The 18,757-nt window shown below is 36.9% G+C and overlaps 1 protein-coding gene, 1 long non-coding RNA gene and 1 pseudogene across 3 annotated transcripts; all 3 read left to right on the forward strand.

Annotated features, from left to right (window-relative positions):
* Positions 1 to 4,917: 4,917 nt before the first annotated feature.
* Positions 4,918 to 7,150, forward strand: LOC130734115 (uncharacterized). The gene is made up of 3 exons (XR_009017762.1): positions 4,918 to 5,071; positions 5,254 to 5,335; positions 6,640 to 7,150. It is a non-coding gene; the product is annotated as an uncharacterized LOC130734115 (long non-coding RNA).
* A 9-nt stretch (positions 7,151 to 7,159) lies between these two features.
* Positions 7,160 to 14,166, forward strand: LOC130734114 (L-ascorbate oxidase-like; annotated as a pseudogene). The gene is made up of 7 exons (XR_009017761.1): positions 7,160 to 8,196; positions 8,281 to 8,491; positions 9,195 to 9,517; positions 11,062 to 11,154; positions 11,270 to 11,486; positions 11,647 to 11,841; positions 12,997 to 14,166. The product of XR_009017761.1 is annotated as an L-ascorbate oxidase-like (transcript).
* A 648-nt stretch (positions 14,167 to 14,814) lies between these two features.
* On the forward strand, positions 14,815 to 15,597 carry LOC130729879 (uncharacterized). The gene has a single exon (XM_057581734.1). It carries the CDS (start codon positions 14,815 to 14,817, stop codon positions 15,595 to 15,597), a length of 783 nt encoding a protein of 260 aa, XP_057437717.1.
* The last annotated feature ends 3,160 nt before the right edge of the window (positions 15,598 to 18,757 follow it).

Genomic DNA, 18,757 nt, shown 5'->3' on the forward strand with positions numbered 1-18,757 from the left:
AGGGTTAAGCATCATATTAGTCCCTGTCTTTGTGTCGCCGTCTGACCTAGGTCCCTCGCCGGAAAAATTATTGTAAATGGTCCTCATGTTTGGAAATTGTTTTGAGCGGATCCTCACCGGAGCCCGGAGCTCCGGCGAGTGATGATTTAGATTGCTGACCGGGCCAAATAAGCTGACATGGATTTAAAAAAATAATAATAATAAAAATAAATTTCATGTCAGATTAATTAAACAAAATTAAACCTATTAACATATCTAACCTTAATCAATTAACAAAATCAATTTCCCCCAAAAATAACTCCAATTCCCCCAAATTAACCCAAATCCTAAATCACCATCAAACACTTAAAACCCTAAAAGAAATCATCATCATGTTCGTTCCTCTTCTTCAGAAATCAGAACCCCATCCTCCATTACCTCCAAGGCACCCTGGCCTCCACCGATTCCATCTGAAGGCCCTTCCTTCGCCCCAACTCCCATCATCCCCTTCATTCCCATCTCCCTTGACCAGCCCTTAAACAAACCCGAAGACTCCAGAGGATCGCGACTTCTACAGCGTACTCGTCGCCGCCACCAAGCGCGAGGAGGAGCCCCAGAGGGTCGATTCGCACCAGAGGAAGGATGGCCTCGTCGCCAAGAGTCGGTTAATGGGTGGCAACGACAGGGGTGGAGGGTTTGGGGATGATTTGAGGTACGACCCGAACCCTAAACCTAAGATGCACTTGAAGGGTTCTTGGTCCCAAGTGTGTTTCAGACGTGGATCTGAGCTTTAGAGATGAAAAGCTTCTAACTTTCTTCCTCATCAATCAGATTTTTCGAAGAATCTGCCGGTGTGGGGCTTTGTTTTTGTTGGGGCTGTTGTAACTTGCTTGTATTTGTGTTTTTCCCCTGCTTTCTCTTGAGGTCTGATTCTGTGGGAGTGCAGTGCTTCTTCTTTTCTGGGTTTGTGAAGGTTTTTTTGGGTTTGTAATTGAGTGTTATTCTGGGTTTGTAAGATTCTAGGCCTGTTTATGAAGAAGGAGGAGGAGGTTGGAAAATGAAGGATGAGGGATGAAGGAGGTGATGGATGAAGGGACGAGGTTACTGGGTTGGGTTTGGATATTGGGTTTGTTTATGTGTAAATTGGAATGGATTTGCAGCAGCGTGGTGATTTTTGAGAAGGAAATATTCTTTAATTTATCAATTGATGATCGGCCATTGTTAATTTAAAATTGCTCTCTAATTTTATTGTCTGATCAATTCCCTGATGTTACGGTGAACTAATATGAAGCATCAAGTAGATTGGATTTGCAGCAGCTTGATGATTTTCCAAAAAAAAATTTGTTTTGAAATCAACCCAAAAAGATGTTAACTATGTTTTGAATTTTTTTCCAGGTTTGTTTCTGGGAGAGATGTTAAATATGTTAAACATTAATTAATTTAGTGTTTCTTTTTTTGAAAGAATTAATTTAGTGTTAGTTTTGTTAATTTGTTGTATTTTTGTTAATTAAATTTAAATTTTTGATGTGTTATTTTTTATTTTATTTTTAAATTCCACGTAGGCCTTATTAACACAGTCAACTTGCCAAATCATCACTCGTCGGAGCTCCGGGCTCCGGCGAGGACCTACTCCAAACAATTTACAAAGAAGAGGACCTTTTCCAATAATTTTTCCGGGGAGGGACTTAGGTCAGACGACGACACAAAGATAGGGACTAATATGATGTTTAACCCCTATAAAAATGCATATAGCACCACCCTACCTATATATATATATATATATATATATATATATATATATATATATATATATATCACTTATTGACTTAACTTGGTCCTACAATCAAAGAAAACTTTCACTTTCTCTGCTCACGTGTTCTGTTCAGTGTTACAACTTTTAATCATTTCAACTTTATTATTATTATATTGGGGAATGCTAATGCACACCCACTCTTTTTTTAGAAGGTGTGCATTAGCAATACACACCTTTTTCTTTGGACTAAAAACTCAGATTTCACTTTTTAAGTTAAGTTACTTTATAAGGGTATCAGAGTAATTTTGCAATCTACGGTGTCTCTCCAATCCAAACTTTGCAGAAGTCTCTCTCTCCCACTCAACCTTTTCTGATCTGCATTATTTCTCTCTCCTAGCCTCTAATTCCTTCCATTGCAGCTTTCCTTTTTCCAATCCTGAACCACAAACGCCATTTTCCTTTTTTCAGCCTTCTTACCTTTTTATGGGTTTACTTCCAATTAATGGGTATGCCATCTAATTTCTAAGAGTTTTATGGGTTTGCTTCTTTCCTTTTCTAATATTAAAAAAAATCTAATTGGAGGTAAAACGAGAATGCCATCTGAAGATGATGATTGGACCTTAGAGCAACCTAAAGATTTTGCTTCTATATTTGAATTTTTAATAGAATCAAAAGGTGTACCTAGTTTATGCATAATACAACCCCACTGAACTTGAATTGGTATCTGCAACCGAGCCAAATAAAGGCTTCATTTTTTAATTTTAGGAAAGGTACTTGGAAAATGTTATGTTCATATAAAACAATCAATCATGATATTTTCTTGGCTTAATTCCAGTTTGGGTCCCTGATGTTTCACAAATGTGCGGTCTGCACCCCCTGTGTTTATAATGTGCGGTCAACATCCCTCATGATTCAAGAACGATCTATTGAGACCCTTCCGTTAAGTTCAGTCAGTTGACTAAACGGAACTCGTTGACAAAGCAAATTAGTGACAGAAATAATCCGTCACAAACACAGGCCTCTTCCAAATGGAACACAAGGACATCACCTACAACTCCATGAATTCGCATCACCCAAATCAACATCACCAATCAAAAAAATTCTATGGCATTCTCTCTTTGTACTCCCTCTACAACCTCCAATCATTCAACATTCAGATCTACATGCATCTGAATCTGTCCCCAATTGATCAACCTGATTCCCCCAATTTTTTCCCCCAATTTAACCCTAATCAGAACGAAGAGAAGAGCAAAGGAAGATGAAGAGATCAAGAGTTTCTCAAAACCGCTAACTGAACCTGATCCTCGTCATCGGTGTTCATCATCGGTGTTCGTTCACCGTCTCTGCATCGCTTGCATCATCGTCGTTCTTCTCCCCTTTTTCCTTCGATTTGAGCTTCAGGGTTGAGGTATTGGATCTGGGTGTGATTTCTGGTTGGGGTTTGCATCAGGGTTGAGGGTTCAAAGTGAAAAACCTCAGATCTGGTCTCTTAGGTTTGAGCTTTTGCCTTTCTCTCTTCTTGGATTTGCTTGAAAATTCTGGGATTGGCGGATTGTTGGGAGCATTGGATTCGAAGGGTTCTTGGAATAAAGGTGTTGAAGTTGAAGTTGAAGGTTGCTAGGTTGAAGATTTCTTGGTTGAAGGTTGCATTTTTGAAGAAGAAGAAGGAGAGGTGGAAGAGGTGTTAAGGTTGAAGGTTTTGTCGTGGCTTGTTATATGCTGGTAGCCTGGTACTACTTTTGTATCTTCATTCTTCAGCAACCTCTTCTTCTTCTTCCTTTCTAAACCACCTTCTTCCCCACCACCACCACCACAACAATCACACCATCTCACCATCATTATCTCACCCTCAACATGTGACACAGTGACTCGAATCTGAACCCTCTGCAGCATCGTCATCTCACCATAACCCCAAATTTGTAACCCCACCATCATCCCCAATCTTTGTCCAGCCACCTCAAATCCCTGCAATTCAAAGAAACCCTAAAGATTGAAGTTCTCAATTCAACAGAACGTAGAACTGGTACTGGTTGAGGAAGGAGAGGAGTGAGCACGAGATCAAACGAAAAAAAAATGTTTAAAGGAGTTTTTTTATTACACGTGGGTGCCACGTCATTTAATGAAGGCAGATCCGTTTGGTCAACTGACGGAACCAAACAGATATAGACGGAAGGGCATCAATCTCACAGTTTAGATAGATCAGGGAGCTTGACCGCACATTTTAAACATGGGGGGTGCATATCGCACATTTGTAAAACACCAGGGGCCCAAACTGAAATTAAGCCTATTTTCTTCATAATGCCAGGACCAGAGCCAAATGTTTAAAGCTTTGATAACGCGCTAGCTTTTGGCTTTATATCATAAAACTACAAGAAGGGATTCCAAACTTCTAGGACCAGTTTTAGTAGTAAAGAATCAAAACCCAAATTATTCAAATTAGTACTCCCTCCATTCCTAAATATAAGACCTATTTCAAAAAATTGCGCTTATTAAGAAAGCACTTAATGTGACTAATTAGTGTATTGATTTTTTAAAAATGCATACATTCTTCCCTGTTTACCCTTTATCATTTTCTCTCACTAATAATCATTGCATTTATAATTAGTTGGAATAGTAGTAATTAATGGTAGGTGGTAACTTTGTAATTGAAAACATACAATTAATGTGAGGGGTGAATATGGATATGGAAGAGTACAAAACCTTTTCCTAGATTTTTATAAGAGGTCTTATATTTAGGAACATGAAAATTTTGAAACTAGGTCTTATAATTAGGAACGGAGGGAGTAGTAATCTTAGAAATAAATACCCAAATTTTCCAAATGTGTAAATACCCAATATCCAAATTCCTCAAATTAAGGGAGAAGGATTGACAGAGATGGTGCTGCAATGGAAGGAATTAGAGGCTAAGAGAGAGAAAGAGTGCAGATCATCGGAAAAGGTTGGGTGGGAGAGAGAATTCTGCAAAGTTTGGATTGGAGAGAGGGTAGATTATAAAATTACTCTGGTACCCTTATAAAGTAATTTAACTTGAAAAGTGAAAGCTGGGTTTTTTTGTCAAAAGAAAAAGGTGTGTGTTGCTAATGCAAACCTTCTTAAAAAAGAGTGGGTGTGCATTAGCATTTCCCTATTATATTATATTCAAACTATTAGAAAAGCTTCTTTTACAAGCTAGTATTTATCTGATCTTCTTCCCTTTTATATTTGCTAAAAGAAAGGTAACACTGTAACAGACTAACATAGAACATCTGGGCGTGTTTTTTGGCCTTTTTTTTCTCTACCATGCCCATGCCCTGAGTTTTCCATTCAATCTTGGTTTTTGGCTTTCTCTACTCACAAGAGGTTGCTATTTTTTTTTTTCCTTTTACTGTATGTTTCCAATTCCAAACTTTTTCATTCAATTTTTCACATGCTGACTACCAATAATTTCACTTCTCCACTTCTATTTTGTGTGCTATTTCTTCTATTTGTTGTGCCTTATCACTGTTATGTGTGCGAATTTATAATTTTGACTCAAATTGCAGATTGGATGCTCTAATTTTGTGGTTTATGGCTTGGTGCTGTTCAATTCCACTCAGATTTTAGTCAGTTTTTTCCTCCAACGTGGTAACTAATTTCCCCACTCTTTATTTTTTACTTGACAACATTACCTTGTTCTTTGCATAATGTTAGCTTTCTTAGATTCTTTTGATTAGTTAGATTGATGATCTGTTATGTTAATTATTAGAATGACAATTTTCTCTAACCCTAAATTTTGATTGGAATTTATTAATTTATATGAGGTGATATATTTCTTTTAGGTTGAAAGATGTATAACAAGAAAACTATCGACTCATATTTCAAAAGAAAAGATAGAGACAATGAATAAGCACAACCTTTGTCTGATGCACAAACTTCAAATTTAGATACTAATGTTGAAAGTGTTGTTGAACAACCTCCTTCCAAATCTTTGAGGATCGGACAAGAAAATACTAATATTGATACTTTGATTTGTGATCTTGGAAAACGTCCACAAATTTGGAATTATCATGTGAATCAACAAGATGAAATTCGTAGAGCATATATAAAGTTTAGGCCTTATCAATTCTCAATGGATGTGTATCCACTTTCTGGTCCAGAAAATCGTGCTCGACGATTTCAAGCTCATTGGTTTAAAACTTTCCTTGGTTAGAGTACTCACCTGAAAAAGATGCTTCTTTTTGCTTTTCATGCTATTTATTTTCTAGAAGTCCAAGCCCGTTTACTTCAAAAGGATTTATATATTGGAGAAAAGTAAATAGTGGAAAAGATTGTTCATTTTTATCTCACATCGGACAAAGCCCAAGTTCACCTCATGTTGTTGCTCTTAAATGTTGTGAAGATTTTAAGAATCAATTTTGTCATACTGATAAAGTGTTGTCTAAGCAGACTTCGCAACAAGTTTTGATTAATTGTTTGCATCTTAAAGCTTCAGTGGATGTTGTTAAATGGTTGACATTTCAAGCTTGTGCTTTTAAAGGACATGATGAAAGTGTGAAATCTAGAAACCGAGGTAATTTTGTAGAGATGCTAAAACTTTTGGCTTCTTACAATTAGGAAGTAGACAAGGTTGTCTTGGATAATGCACCCCAAAATGCAAGATACACTTCACCCACTATTCAAAAAGAAATTTTACATGTGTTTGCTGGAAAGGTGCAAAGTGAAATTCGTGAAGAGATTGGTAATGAAATTTTTTGTATAATTGTTGATGAAGCTCGTGATGAATCTAAAAGAGAACAAATGGCTCTTGTTTTTAGATTTGTTGATAAGAATGGATATCTTAAGGAGGGTTTCTTGGATGTGATACATGTGACAGATACTACATCTAGCACTCTTAAGCAAGAGATTTTTTCGATATTATCTCATCACAATCTCAACATTCAAAATATCAGGGGTCAAGGATATGATGGAGCTAGCAATATGCGTGGAGAGTGGAATGGCTTAAAAACTTTGATTCTTCTAGAATGTCCTTATGCATATTATGTACATTGTTTGGCTCATCAGTTACAACTAGCTCTCGTTGCTACATCTAGCACTCTTAAGCAAGGGATTTGTTCAATATTATCTCATCACAATCTCAACATTCAAAATATCAGGGGCCAATGATATGATGGAGCTAGCAATATGCGTAAGGAGTGGAATGATTTAAAAGCTTTGATTCTTCAAGAATGCCCTTATGCATAGTATGTACATTTTTTGGCTCATCAATTACAACTAGCTCTCGTTGCTTCAGCTAAAGAAGTAGTTAATGTTCATGGTTTTTTCCAAAACTTGGCTATGATTGTTAATGTTGTGTCTTCTTCTTGTAAACGCAATGATGAGTTGCAAAAGGCTTATGCAACTGAAATTGCACATTTAGTTGCAAGTGATGCGATTGAAACTAGAAGGGGGGGGGGGGGGGGCTAATCAAATTGGCACATAAAAGAGATCTGAAGACACTAGATGGCGTTCCCATATCAATTCAATATGCAGTCTTTTACGCTTGTACAATGCAACTACTTATGTTCTTGAGGATGTAGCTATTGAAGGGTCTACTTATTCTCAACGTGGTGATGCTACTTATGCTCTTAAATTGTTGATATCATTTGAATTTGTTTTCATCCTACATTTGATGAAAGAACTTATGGGAATTGCTGATAAACTTTGTCAAGCTTTGCAGCAAAAGTCTCAAGACATTATGCTATGTGTTTGGTTTCTACTACAAAGTCTTTGATTCAAAACCTAAGAGATTATGGGTGGGATTCTCTTTTAGAAAAAGTTAAATGTTTTTGTGAGAGTCGGGCTATTGCAATTCGAAATATGAGTTCTTCTTTCTCTGACATAATTCGATCTCGTCGTAAAAAAGATTTTGTGACCGTGGAGCATCATTATCATGTGGATGTATTTAATTCTGTCATTGATTATCAGTTGAAATAACTAAACAACAGATTTGGTGAGCAAGCAACTGAACTTCTTACATTGAGCACAACTTTAGATCCTAAAGATGCATTCAAGTCATTCAATGTTGGTGATATTTATTGTCTGGTTAAGAAGTTTTACTCATCTGATTTTTCTGACCAAGAAAAGATTTAGCTGGAATATCAATTGCAACATTATGATTTTGATGTGCTTAAAGATGTCAACTTTCAGAACTTGTCCATAGTTGGTGAATTATGTCAAAAACTAGTTGTGACTGGAAAATCAAATGTTTATCCTTTACTTGACAGATTGTTCAGATTGATTTTGACACTTCCTGTGTCAACAGCAACCACAGAACGTGTTTTTTTAGTGATGAAAATCATAAAAGCAAGATTGCACAACAAGATGGAAGATGATTTTCTTATTGACTACATGATTGTTTATATTGAAAAGGAAATTGCTGAAAATTTTACCACAGATATGATTATTGATGAATTTTACTCTATGAAACAAAGGCGAGTCCAACTTCAATATAATCTTTAAATTCTGAGGTACTTATATTAGTTATTAAAACTTGCTAGTTGGCTAATTTGCATTCACATTGCTAAAATGTTGTATTTGTGTGTTGATTGCAGGTTCCTTCTTCATCAGGGAGATAAATGGTGGTGTGGTTTGACACTTGCTTCAATGAGGTGCCAATTGTTTGTTTGGAGAGAAAAGTTATTGTTATTCTCCTTGGTTTTATATTATGTGGCACTACTTTACTACCACTTTTTGAGATGAAGCTACAAGTTTTTGTTATTTCTTCTGACATGTTGTTATCGGCTTAGTGGCACATATATGCTGGTTAGTATCCATTGTACTCAATTTATAAATATACTTTTCTTCTTATATAAATATTAATTATGTATCAAATTTATTTTATAAATTACACATGTGAGAATTTCATTTTTTTCGGAAATCATATGCACTTTCATCACCCCGAAATGGAAATCATAAGTTGTTATATATGTGTAAATATATGATTTAATCTCAACAATTAATTTCTCAATCAATAGTTGTGATAATTTATTCTACTCCCCAATATCTGAAGACCAAAACCGTATAACATACCTTACGGGTTTTTTTTGGATAAGCCAAAAAACATACCTTACGGGGTTAAATGACTTTATCCTAGGCGGACCAATAATATTTAATATAAGTGGATTTAAAAATATATATATATATATCCATTTTTAACCTAATTTTTTGTAAATATATAAAACCAGTTGTTCACCTAAGATGGGGTTAAAATGCATGCCTAAGATGGGGTTACAATGTCATAGGGTAAGTTAAAGAGACACATAAAGTAAATAAACTTTATAATTTGTTACAAGTAATAAGAATGTGGCTAGATATATTCTCAAAGGAACAAGATGTGACTAGATAATAGATTGTCCAGGTCCATATCTTTCTCTCTCTATATATATGTGCCCACCACCTTGCTAGGCCTCAATGCCAAACCTGCATATAGTCAATAAAACCCAATCATTTCCCATATTTTTTTCAGTTCATTACAGCTTCATCATCAATTCCTTCCTCATCAGGCTCTTCAAGTAAAAGCAACAACATGATGAGCTTCAAAGCTCTTTCCCTTTTGTGTATTTCGTTGGGTTTGTTCTTCCAGATATCATTAGGAGCTGTGAGCACTACAAGTTTAATGTAGAGTACATGCTTCGCAGACCAGATTGTGAAGAGCACATTGTGATGGGAATCAATGGCCAGTTTCCTGCCCCCACTATCAGAGCAGAAGTTGGGGATACCCTTGATATTGCACTTACTAACAAGCTCTTCACGGAAGGAACTGTTCTTCACTGGCATGGAATTACACAGGTTATTTTCTCGATCTCTTATAAATTCCTTCTCTTTCTCCCTATAGTGAGACACGCAAAAACCCAAAGAAATATGATTGACTAATTAGAATAATTCTTTTGTATTACCTTGTTAGTTTGTTATAAAGTTAAAGATACTATTAAAATGATTTTAGTATGTGATAGGAAATTTATTTGTGAAAATCCATAAATTGTAAACATCTAACACACACCACCCTTGACAATGAAAAGGAAGAGAGAATTAATTAATGTTATATATATAATAAATGTGATAAGAAGATAGATATGAAGAGAAATAAGGTGTTTTGTTCACTCTATTTGGATGTCTAGAGAATAAAGAAGGATCTAATAGAATTAGGGAAGCTTAACTCAATCCAAAAGCTAGCTCAAGAGGGTTGTTCTACTCTTTGTAATCAATTGATTGGTTATATCTCTAGCCAATGTGGGACTCTAACACACTCTCTCACGTCGAGGGTTGGACATCTGGAGTGTGGAATGAACATCAATGGGTAGCCCAAATATGGGAGGTCTCCACAACAAATGGATCTAAGACACGCTCTGATACCAAATTAGAAATTGGGGAAACCTAACTCAACCCAAAATCTATTTCAAGAGTTGTGAGCGCAGCGATGGGAAGAAGAAGTTGTGAGAGAAAAGAGGGCGGAAGGAAGGTTTAGGTGGAAAGTGAGCGCGACGACAGCGCAAAAATAGAAAAGGGGCACGACAGTCAAAACGCAAGGAGGCTAGGGTTTGGATCAGAAAGAGACTCGTGATACCATGTTAGAATTAGGGAAGCCTAACTCAACCCAAAAGCTAGCTTAAGAGTTGAGGTTTGATTTACCCTTTATAAGCAATTGATTGACCATATCTCTAACTAGTGTGAGACTCTAACATGAACTTTGATATTCTCACACCTCTGTTTCTCTTACATATCATTTTCATATATTTTTCTTCCTATCTCTCATCTATTCTGTCACATCATTTATCATATCACTAATTTCTCTCTCATCTATTTCTACATCTCTATAGGCGGAGAAGTGGAGAAGCACAATGTTCCAATAAAGAAGCATACACTGTTTTTGTAGAAGAAAAATAACTTTTTTTGTAAAAGGTAATTTTTTTTGGGTCAAATTACTAAAAGATAATAAAGGAATACTTAAGAACACCCTTGTGAAAGGGAGATTAAAATACTCCTGCACCCAAAATCTAAATAACTCTCGGGAGATACTAAAAGCCCAGCTGGAATATACCATGCTTTAGTCCAAAAGACAGAATCCAATACACCTTGACTTGATCCAACAGCCGCAAACAATGCCAAAACATCACCTTCATATTAAATGCAAACCAATAAACAATGGAGATTAAAAACATGGAAATAAACAAGATGTGATAAACACTATAAAGTGATGTTACAGGTAAAACTAGTGATGAATATTTTTAAGAATTAGAGCTAATACTTGCACAGTCAAGATAAACTTTACTGTGGGTTAATGATTTATTATGTCAACCTAAATCCAGACATATTTTTTGGGTGTTGTGTTGCAGTATGGAACACCTTGGGCAGATGGCACTCCTTCCATCTCGCAATGTGCAATAAACCCAGGAGAAACTTTTCACTACAGATTCAAAGTTGACAGGGTATTATACAATTGCATTATATTTATGATCAGTGTATTGATGTTTATGTTAAGGGTTTGATTCTTAATTTTTGCTAACTTTTGGTTTATGGTCATGGGGTAAAAATATGGTGCAGCCCGGTACATACATCTACCATGGGCACTATGGTATGCAGAGAGCAGCAGGGTTGTATGGTTCTCGATCTCATAGTGGATTTGCCTATGGGACAAAATGAGCCATTCCATTATGATAGTGAGCTCAATCTTTTGCTGAGTGATTGGTGGCACACAAGTGCACAAGAGCAACAGGCTCAACTCTCCTCTATACCTAACAGATGGGTTGGTCCTCCTCAGGTAAGTCAAACTCTACAGTCTACCCATATCCTTTGTTTTAGATCGAAGCCTAGAAGGAAATAAGTACCTACACTACTTTCTTTAATTATTGTTGTATACTATGCAATTTGTGAGGCATTTTGAAAGTATTTTCTCACTCTCCAACATTTCACTTTTTCAGTCTTTTCTCATTAATGGAAGAGGACAGTACAATTGTTCCTTGGCTGCTAGTCTTATCAACACCACCCTGCCCCAATGCAAATTTGAAGGTGGTGAAGAATGTGCACCTCAGATTCTCCATGTTGATCCAAACAAGACCTACAGGATTAGGATTGCTAGCTCCACTTCCTTAGCTAATCTCAACTTTGCCATTGCCGTAAGCATCCTTTTCTCTATATGATTTGGAATTATAGAAAAATATACAACAAAATGAACAAAATAACAAAAAGGGTCATAGGCCCTGAAATTACAGTAATCTTTTTATTGAGATATATATAGTGAGAGAGATGGAGATGGAAGTATATCTCACTTACTCTCTTATTCTTTCTTTTTTTCGTTTTACATTTTTACATGTTGCTAGTTCCAATTAGAACGGTAAAAATGGGTCAGTTGGCGCAATCTACTTTTTTTGTGGTAAGATTCAATGTTGTCAAATAGCCCATGCATATATGAGCACTATAAAGCTAGAGTGTGGCGCTCTAAGGGCTCATTGATATCAGTTATTTTCAGTTATTTGCCACTATTTCCGCTCAAAGGGCATGACATAGCGGGTTTTTGACTTTTTGATATTTTCCACAATCCGCAATTAACAAAGAATTTGAAAAATAGAGGCTCATATCTAAGTAAACAATTAACAGGCAGTTCATTTTTATTTTGCAGTCCATAAAAAAGAATTAAAATGATTTTTTTAATATAAAAACAACAATTTGAGTCAATTTTTCTATTAATGGAACATCATTGTTCACACATTATATTGTAACGTTGAAAATTTAATTTTTATCCTCACATTTTCCTGATTAATAATACTCTCTGTAATTTTTTGTCAATTTTTTATTTTATAAAAATTAAAGTGAGTCAGCTCATCTAATCACCCGCTCGTGGTGGGTTGAGTCAGACTATAATTTAGAGGCTCATTAGAAAAGTGATCTTGCTCACCTCAACTTATTTTTCTTCTTCCAACTCGTTTTAAGACGGGTGAGTCACTTTAGCCAATCAACTTTCAATAAGCACTTATACTTTGCATGTCATTGGGGGATAAATCAATTATTAGGAGTTTTAATTTGTTTACTTAATCCCAACTCTTTTAAACTCTCCAACAATATCAACACCTTACACACACCCATTTTTTCTCTATTTTTTTATCACATATATCTTTTCACTCTAAGTATCTCTTCATTTCTTATCTCAGTCACTTGTTCTTTTATGAAAGTCTACAATATGGTGACTAGTTTCTATACATAATTAGTTTAAGCACAAAGGGCATGTATATCTCATCAACTATTTAATTATACTAATTTTTGTGTGCGTGTAGAATCACAAAATGGTGGTGGTGGAAGCTGATGGAAACTATGAGGAACCATTCATCGTAGATGACTTAGACATATACTCTGGTGAGACTTATTCTGTTATCATCACCACAAATGAAAACCCAAATCAAAACTACTGGATTTCAGTTGGTTTTATAGGAGAAAATCTCAAAACCCCACAAGCCCTAACCATACTAAACTACAAAGAAAACAATGCCTCAGTTTTTCCCACTTCTCCACCCCCTATCACACCTCAATGGGATGATTACAATCGCAGCAAAATATTCTCTCAGAAAATTCTTGCTCGAAAAGGAACCCCACGCCCTCCAATTTACTATGACCGTAGGCTTCTCCTTCTCAACACAGAAAGTTTGGTTGATGGACGCACTATGTATGCCATTAATAATGTCACTTTAATATTACCTTCAACTCCTTATTTAGTTTCCATTAAGTATAAACTTGATGATGCATTTGACCAAAAAAGCCCCCCTGACAATTTCTCATTTGATTATGACATCTACAACTCCCCTGTGTACCCTAATTCAAATACTGGGAGTGGAATCTACATGTTTCAATTGAACCAAGTGGTTGACGTGGTCCTCCAAAATACCAATATACTGGAGAGGATCAAAAGAAGTGACTTTCACCCATGGCATTTGCATGGTCATGATTTTTGGATTTTGGGATATGGAGATGGGATGTTCAAACCAGGTGATGATGAGACCAAATTCAACCTGGAAAACCCACCACTGAGGAACAATGCAGTGCTCTTCCCTTACGGATGGACTGCTTTAAGGTTTAAGGCAAATAACCCTGGAGTTTGGGCCTTTCATTGTCACGTTGAGCCTCATTTGCATATGGGAATGGGTGTGGTTTTTGCGGAGGCTGTTGAAAATGTGGAAGGAATACCTTGGGAAACTCTAGCATGTGGCCTATTCAGGGGGATTTCATGAAGAAAGAACATAAATGATCAACCTTCTAGCCACTCTTGTATTTGCCCAATGTTCGTTTAAGTTAAAATTTCTCTCATCTTCTTCGTCTTATGATTTTGTTGTTGTTTTCATTTCATGTTTCTATTATGGAGATCTAGGCTTGTTGATTCTCTGACATTTGGTTGTCAGTACCTCTTCACCACTGTTCTTTAAAATCCATATATCTTGTGAATTTATGATAAATTAGTTGAGTGAAAAATGCACGAATAAATATGCCAATTTCTTATTCCATGGTAAGTATTATCGCTAGTTTACTATCTATCCTATCATTAACAAACGCTTTAATTTAACCAAAAAAATCATTAACAAACTTCAGAGTTAAGATAGAAGATATAATAAGTGAATAACGTAAGATAAAACTATAAAAGTAATTTATCTATATTTATATCTGTATGATAATCTTATTTATAATGATTTATTCACAATTTTATTTTTTTCCCATCTCATTTTCACTCATTTTCTTCTTATCTCTTTACATATATCTATCACATATCATATACTCATTTATCTGTGATCCATTCATATATCATTAAGTAAATGTAAATTCACTTTCAAAAAAAGTAAAGGTAAATTTGAATGAATTGAATTTGAATTGTTAACAAACAAAACAATGATTTTAAAAGTTAGTTAGTTAACTAACTATCTTATCCTATCATTAACGAACTCTTTTACCAAAAAAATCATAACAAACTCAAGATAGATGATAGATTAAGTGAATAACGTAAGATAAAACTATAAAAGTGTATCTAAACCCTCCACACTATTATTTTACCATTCTTTTGAGTTGGCTCCAAAGTCCAAACCATGATTCCCGAATTCTCCGTCATCACAATGGAGAACAACCACCACTCCTCCTTCTACAAACCTCCTCCCTCCGCCTGCAAGGTCACACTCATGTGCAGCTACGGCGGCAAATTCCACCCCCGCCACCACGACAACCTCATCACCTACGTCGAAGGTGAACACAAAATCCTCTGCGTCGAGCGCTTCATCAAGCTCTCCGCCTTGGTCGCCAAGCTCACTTCCCTCACCGGCGGAACTGACTTCTCCGTCAAGTACCAACTCCCCGACGATGATCTCGACAACCTTGTCTCCGTCATCAACGACGAGGACCTCCATCACATGATGGTCGAGTACGATCGCCTCTCTCGCCGCACTTCACCAAAACCCGCGAGATTGAGGCTCTTCCTCTTCCCCTTCAACAACAACAACAGCGACGGCGCTTCTTCCTGTTCTTGCTCCTCTTCTGCTCCTTCTACCACCACCACCGAATTGAAATTGAAGCAGCGGTTCGAGGAAGCTTCTGCTCCTCCCGCTCCGCTTCCTCCGCCGCCGTCGGCAAATCCAGATTTTCTGTTTGGATTGGATGATGCGGCGGCAGTTTCGGAATGTGGGAACGAAGCAGTTAGGGAGCAACAGATTCAGGAATGGAGCGAGCAGTTGCTTCACCGGAAAAACGATGATGCGGCGGCGCCGTCGATCACACATGCAACTACGCCGAGAACTGACCCGGATCCGGTTTACCTCATTCAAACACCGTGTGGGATGTACCAGGCCTATCAGCCCGTGATTGGACCGGAGGGTCAGCCGGTTTATTTCAATCTATGTTATTGATCGATCAGCAATTGTTTGTGCTGTTCTGTTTTACCTTTGTATACATTATACATTATTATTGCCGGTATAGCTTGTCCTGGCTTTTTGAGACAAGGTTAATTTGTCACATACACGACATTTTGTAGAGCCTGTTTGCTCCTTTATGTGAAATTACAATAAGGAATACAATTATTTATTTATGTTCATACAATTTCACTCCAATTGTCCAACACTTTAGAGATAATATGTGATATGATATAAACAAGGAGAAAATACGAGGAAAAAAGGGAGATTTAATTGAATTGTAAGAGATGATTGAGTGTGAATTAGTGTTTCTTAATAGCCGATGACGATAACACTGGTGTGAACATATCACAACTCATTTACAAAGTGCAGGTTTTAAAGTTGTATGTTTGTAGAATTAACAAATGGACTTTACACTTTCTTAAGCTAAGAAAAAAAAAGGGGACAAAGCAAAGGCAGGGTCGAAAAAACCTTTAGTGTACACGTTAGGGACATAAGGATTGAGTGAGATGAAGGGTGAAGGAAACATGATTCGAACCCTGAATTTACTAATTAACATTACTAACAACTAACATTTGTCTAAAAAAAAAATTGGGTACATAATTTGATGAGTAAAGTAAGTGATGAATTATAGGCTAGAATTAGTGGTTCTCAAATAAACTAATACATAGACGAACAACGTATAAATTATGTGTTAAGCTGTAACAGAATAAACAAAAGGTTGCAGCAAATTTTTTTGATAAGCAACTGATTGTATTAAAGGGGGCACTAGGGGTACACCAACCCAAAAATACAAGGGAGGAAAAAGAAAAGATGGGGGAGAAATCAAGATTATGTACAACAAGTTCTCAAAAGAAATAATAAGATAGGAAGTCTAAATTTGAACATTAACAGTCAAATAAAGACCAGGACTCCACGTTGAGCAGCAACCATAAGCCATCTATCCCATGTTCAGCACCAATGGAGAAAATGCAATGTATCTTATATCAACATTGAGATATGCATTGCATAGGGAGAGAAAACCATTCAAAAAGTGAGCATCGGAATTCCTTAAGCTTGGCAGATAGCCAAAACCAAGCTCTGAGAATAGCTAGTTCCAAAACACCTTCAAGATTAGGGGGGTCATTTCTGAAAATTACTGCGTTTCTATGGAGCCATAGGGACCATATTACAGCGCACCAAACAACCCAAAGTGCCTCACGATCCTTCTTATTATAGCCCAGTTGAGTGTGTTGGAGGAAGTATAATTTACTGCAAGCTGGCAAGATAGTAGAATAACCCAGCCATCGATAACAAGCCTTAGCTTCCACAGAGAACTAGCAAAGACACAGGAAAACAGTAAATGCTCCATGGATTCTTCAACTTGCATACAAAATGGGCACCTAACCTCTTCTTGCGATGCAAGTATCCCTCGCCTCCTTAAGTTGTCTTTAGTCTAAATCCTATTCCAAAAGACCCTCCACATAAAAGCTTTAGGATTAGATGGTGCCGGGATAGACCATAGAACAGAAAAAACTTGACCAGGTTCAGAATTGGAGACCCCTTGAAGGAAATAATATGCAGATTTTACTGAGTAACCGTTAGCCTCATCCGGAGCCCAAATCCATGAGTCTTCAACACCCTTCCTTAACTCAACGTTGACCAACACCTGTTTGAGATGCTGCAAACTTTCTTCCTCGACCAGCCGTAATTCACGACGCCATTCAAATTGCCATTTCCATGTATTATCCTCCCAAACACCCATATATTTAATGTAATGATTCTGCTGATTGGATAGTCTATATAGTTGATTAAAACTATTTAGAAAACCTGCATCATCAGCCCAGTTATCAATCCAAAATTTAGTGCAGTTACCTTGTCCAACCCGTCTAACTAGCAAGTTGTCAAACCAGCAATTCTCTGCAATTGGAAAACAAACACTACGAATATCCTTCCACCAGGGAGAGGCTCGTTTGGTGCTACGAAACAGATCAGCAGAGGATTCCACATTGTACTTAGCTCGCACTACCCTGCTCCATAAGCTGTGACTGTCATTAAGGATTCTCCACCTCCACTTACCTAGAAGCGCTATATTAAAGATAGCCCAATCCTTTATGCCGAGGCCACCTTGGTCCTTTGGTTTGCAGCATGTCTCCCATTTGACCCATGCTAGCTTCTTCTGACCCTCTAGGCCTCCCCATAGAAAATCTTTTATAATTTTCATGCTCTCCTTGATCACCCCGATTGGCATTTTTAAAAAGGACAAATGATATAGAGGAATTGAGGATAGGATGTTGTTTATCAAGCAGATGCGACCTCCAAATGAAAGGTTTTTACTCCTCCAAACAGTTAGTCTTCCTCTTAATTTAGCCAGAATAGAGTCCCAAAAAGCAAGCCTCCGCGGACTTCCCCCAACCTGTAATCCTAGATAAGAGAACGGAGTAGTCAAAATGCGAAAGTTTAGGATGGCAGCTAACACTTGCAGTTCCCGTTGTTCCACCGCTATACCAATCAGCTTACTTTTGTGAAAATTAATTTTCAACCCCGATGCTAATTCGAACCATCTAAGCACACATTTCAAAGTGAAGGCATTCTGCCTAGATGCGTCTCCTATGATTAGTGTGTCGTCTGCGAATTGTAGAATGGAAACTTCAATTTCCTCACTTCTCCCAAACTTGTAACCAGTGAACAAATTAAGGTTAGTAGCTTGCTTAAGCAAGCCGTTCTGACCCTCGGCAACAACGAGGAAGAGAAAGGGAGCGATAGGGTCTCCTAGGCCCTGCTCCATTCCAAACTCATCATGGGGACTGCCATTGATTAGAACCGAAGCTTTTGATGATTCCAAGCAACCTTTGATCCAGCGAATCGAAGTAGGAGAAAAATTAAGTGGAATAGTGGCCTCTCCTGGGAATTTTCTAGTACTTGTATTTTTTTCTGCAGCTTCTTTTTATGTTATAGTCCCACTCACTTCACACTTTGATTACTGTATATATGATTACTTTAAGACCTTGACAATAATGGCATGACTCTTTATTATTAGTTACATCACTTGTTAATTATGAGATATTGTAAAGTAGAATATGAAACTAAACTGATATCTAAAAGTAGACACTAAACAAAAGACTAGCTTTGCTCTGATTTTTTAGGTTTTGGAAGAAGAAGGTGAATATGATGAACA

This window comes from Lotus japonicus, chromosome 1, assembly GCF_012489685.1.
Source record: "Lotus japonicus ecotype B-129 chromosome 1, LjGifu_v1.2".
Taxonomy (NCBI): domain Eukaryota; kingdom Viridiplantae; phylum Streptophyta; class Magnoliopsida; order Fabales; family Fabaceae; genus Lotus; species Lotus japonicus.

What these genes read in the sequence shown, in the direction of transcription:
- LOC130729879 (XM_057581734.1), top strand. Translation starts at nt 14,815, where the DNA reads ATGGAGAACAACCACCACTCCTCCTTCTACAAACCTCCTCCCTCCGCC.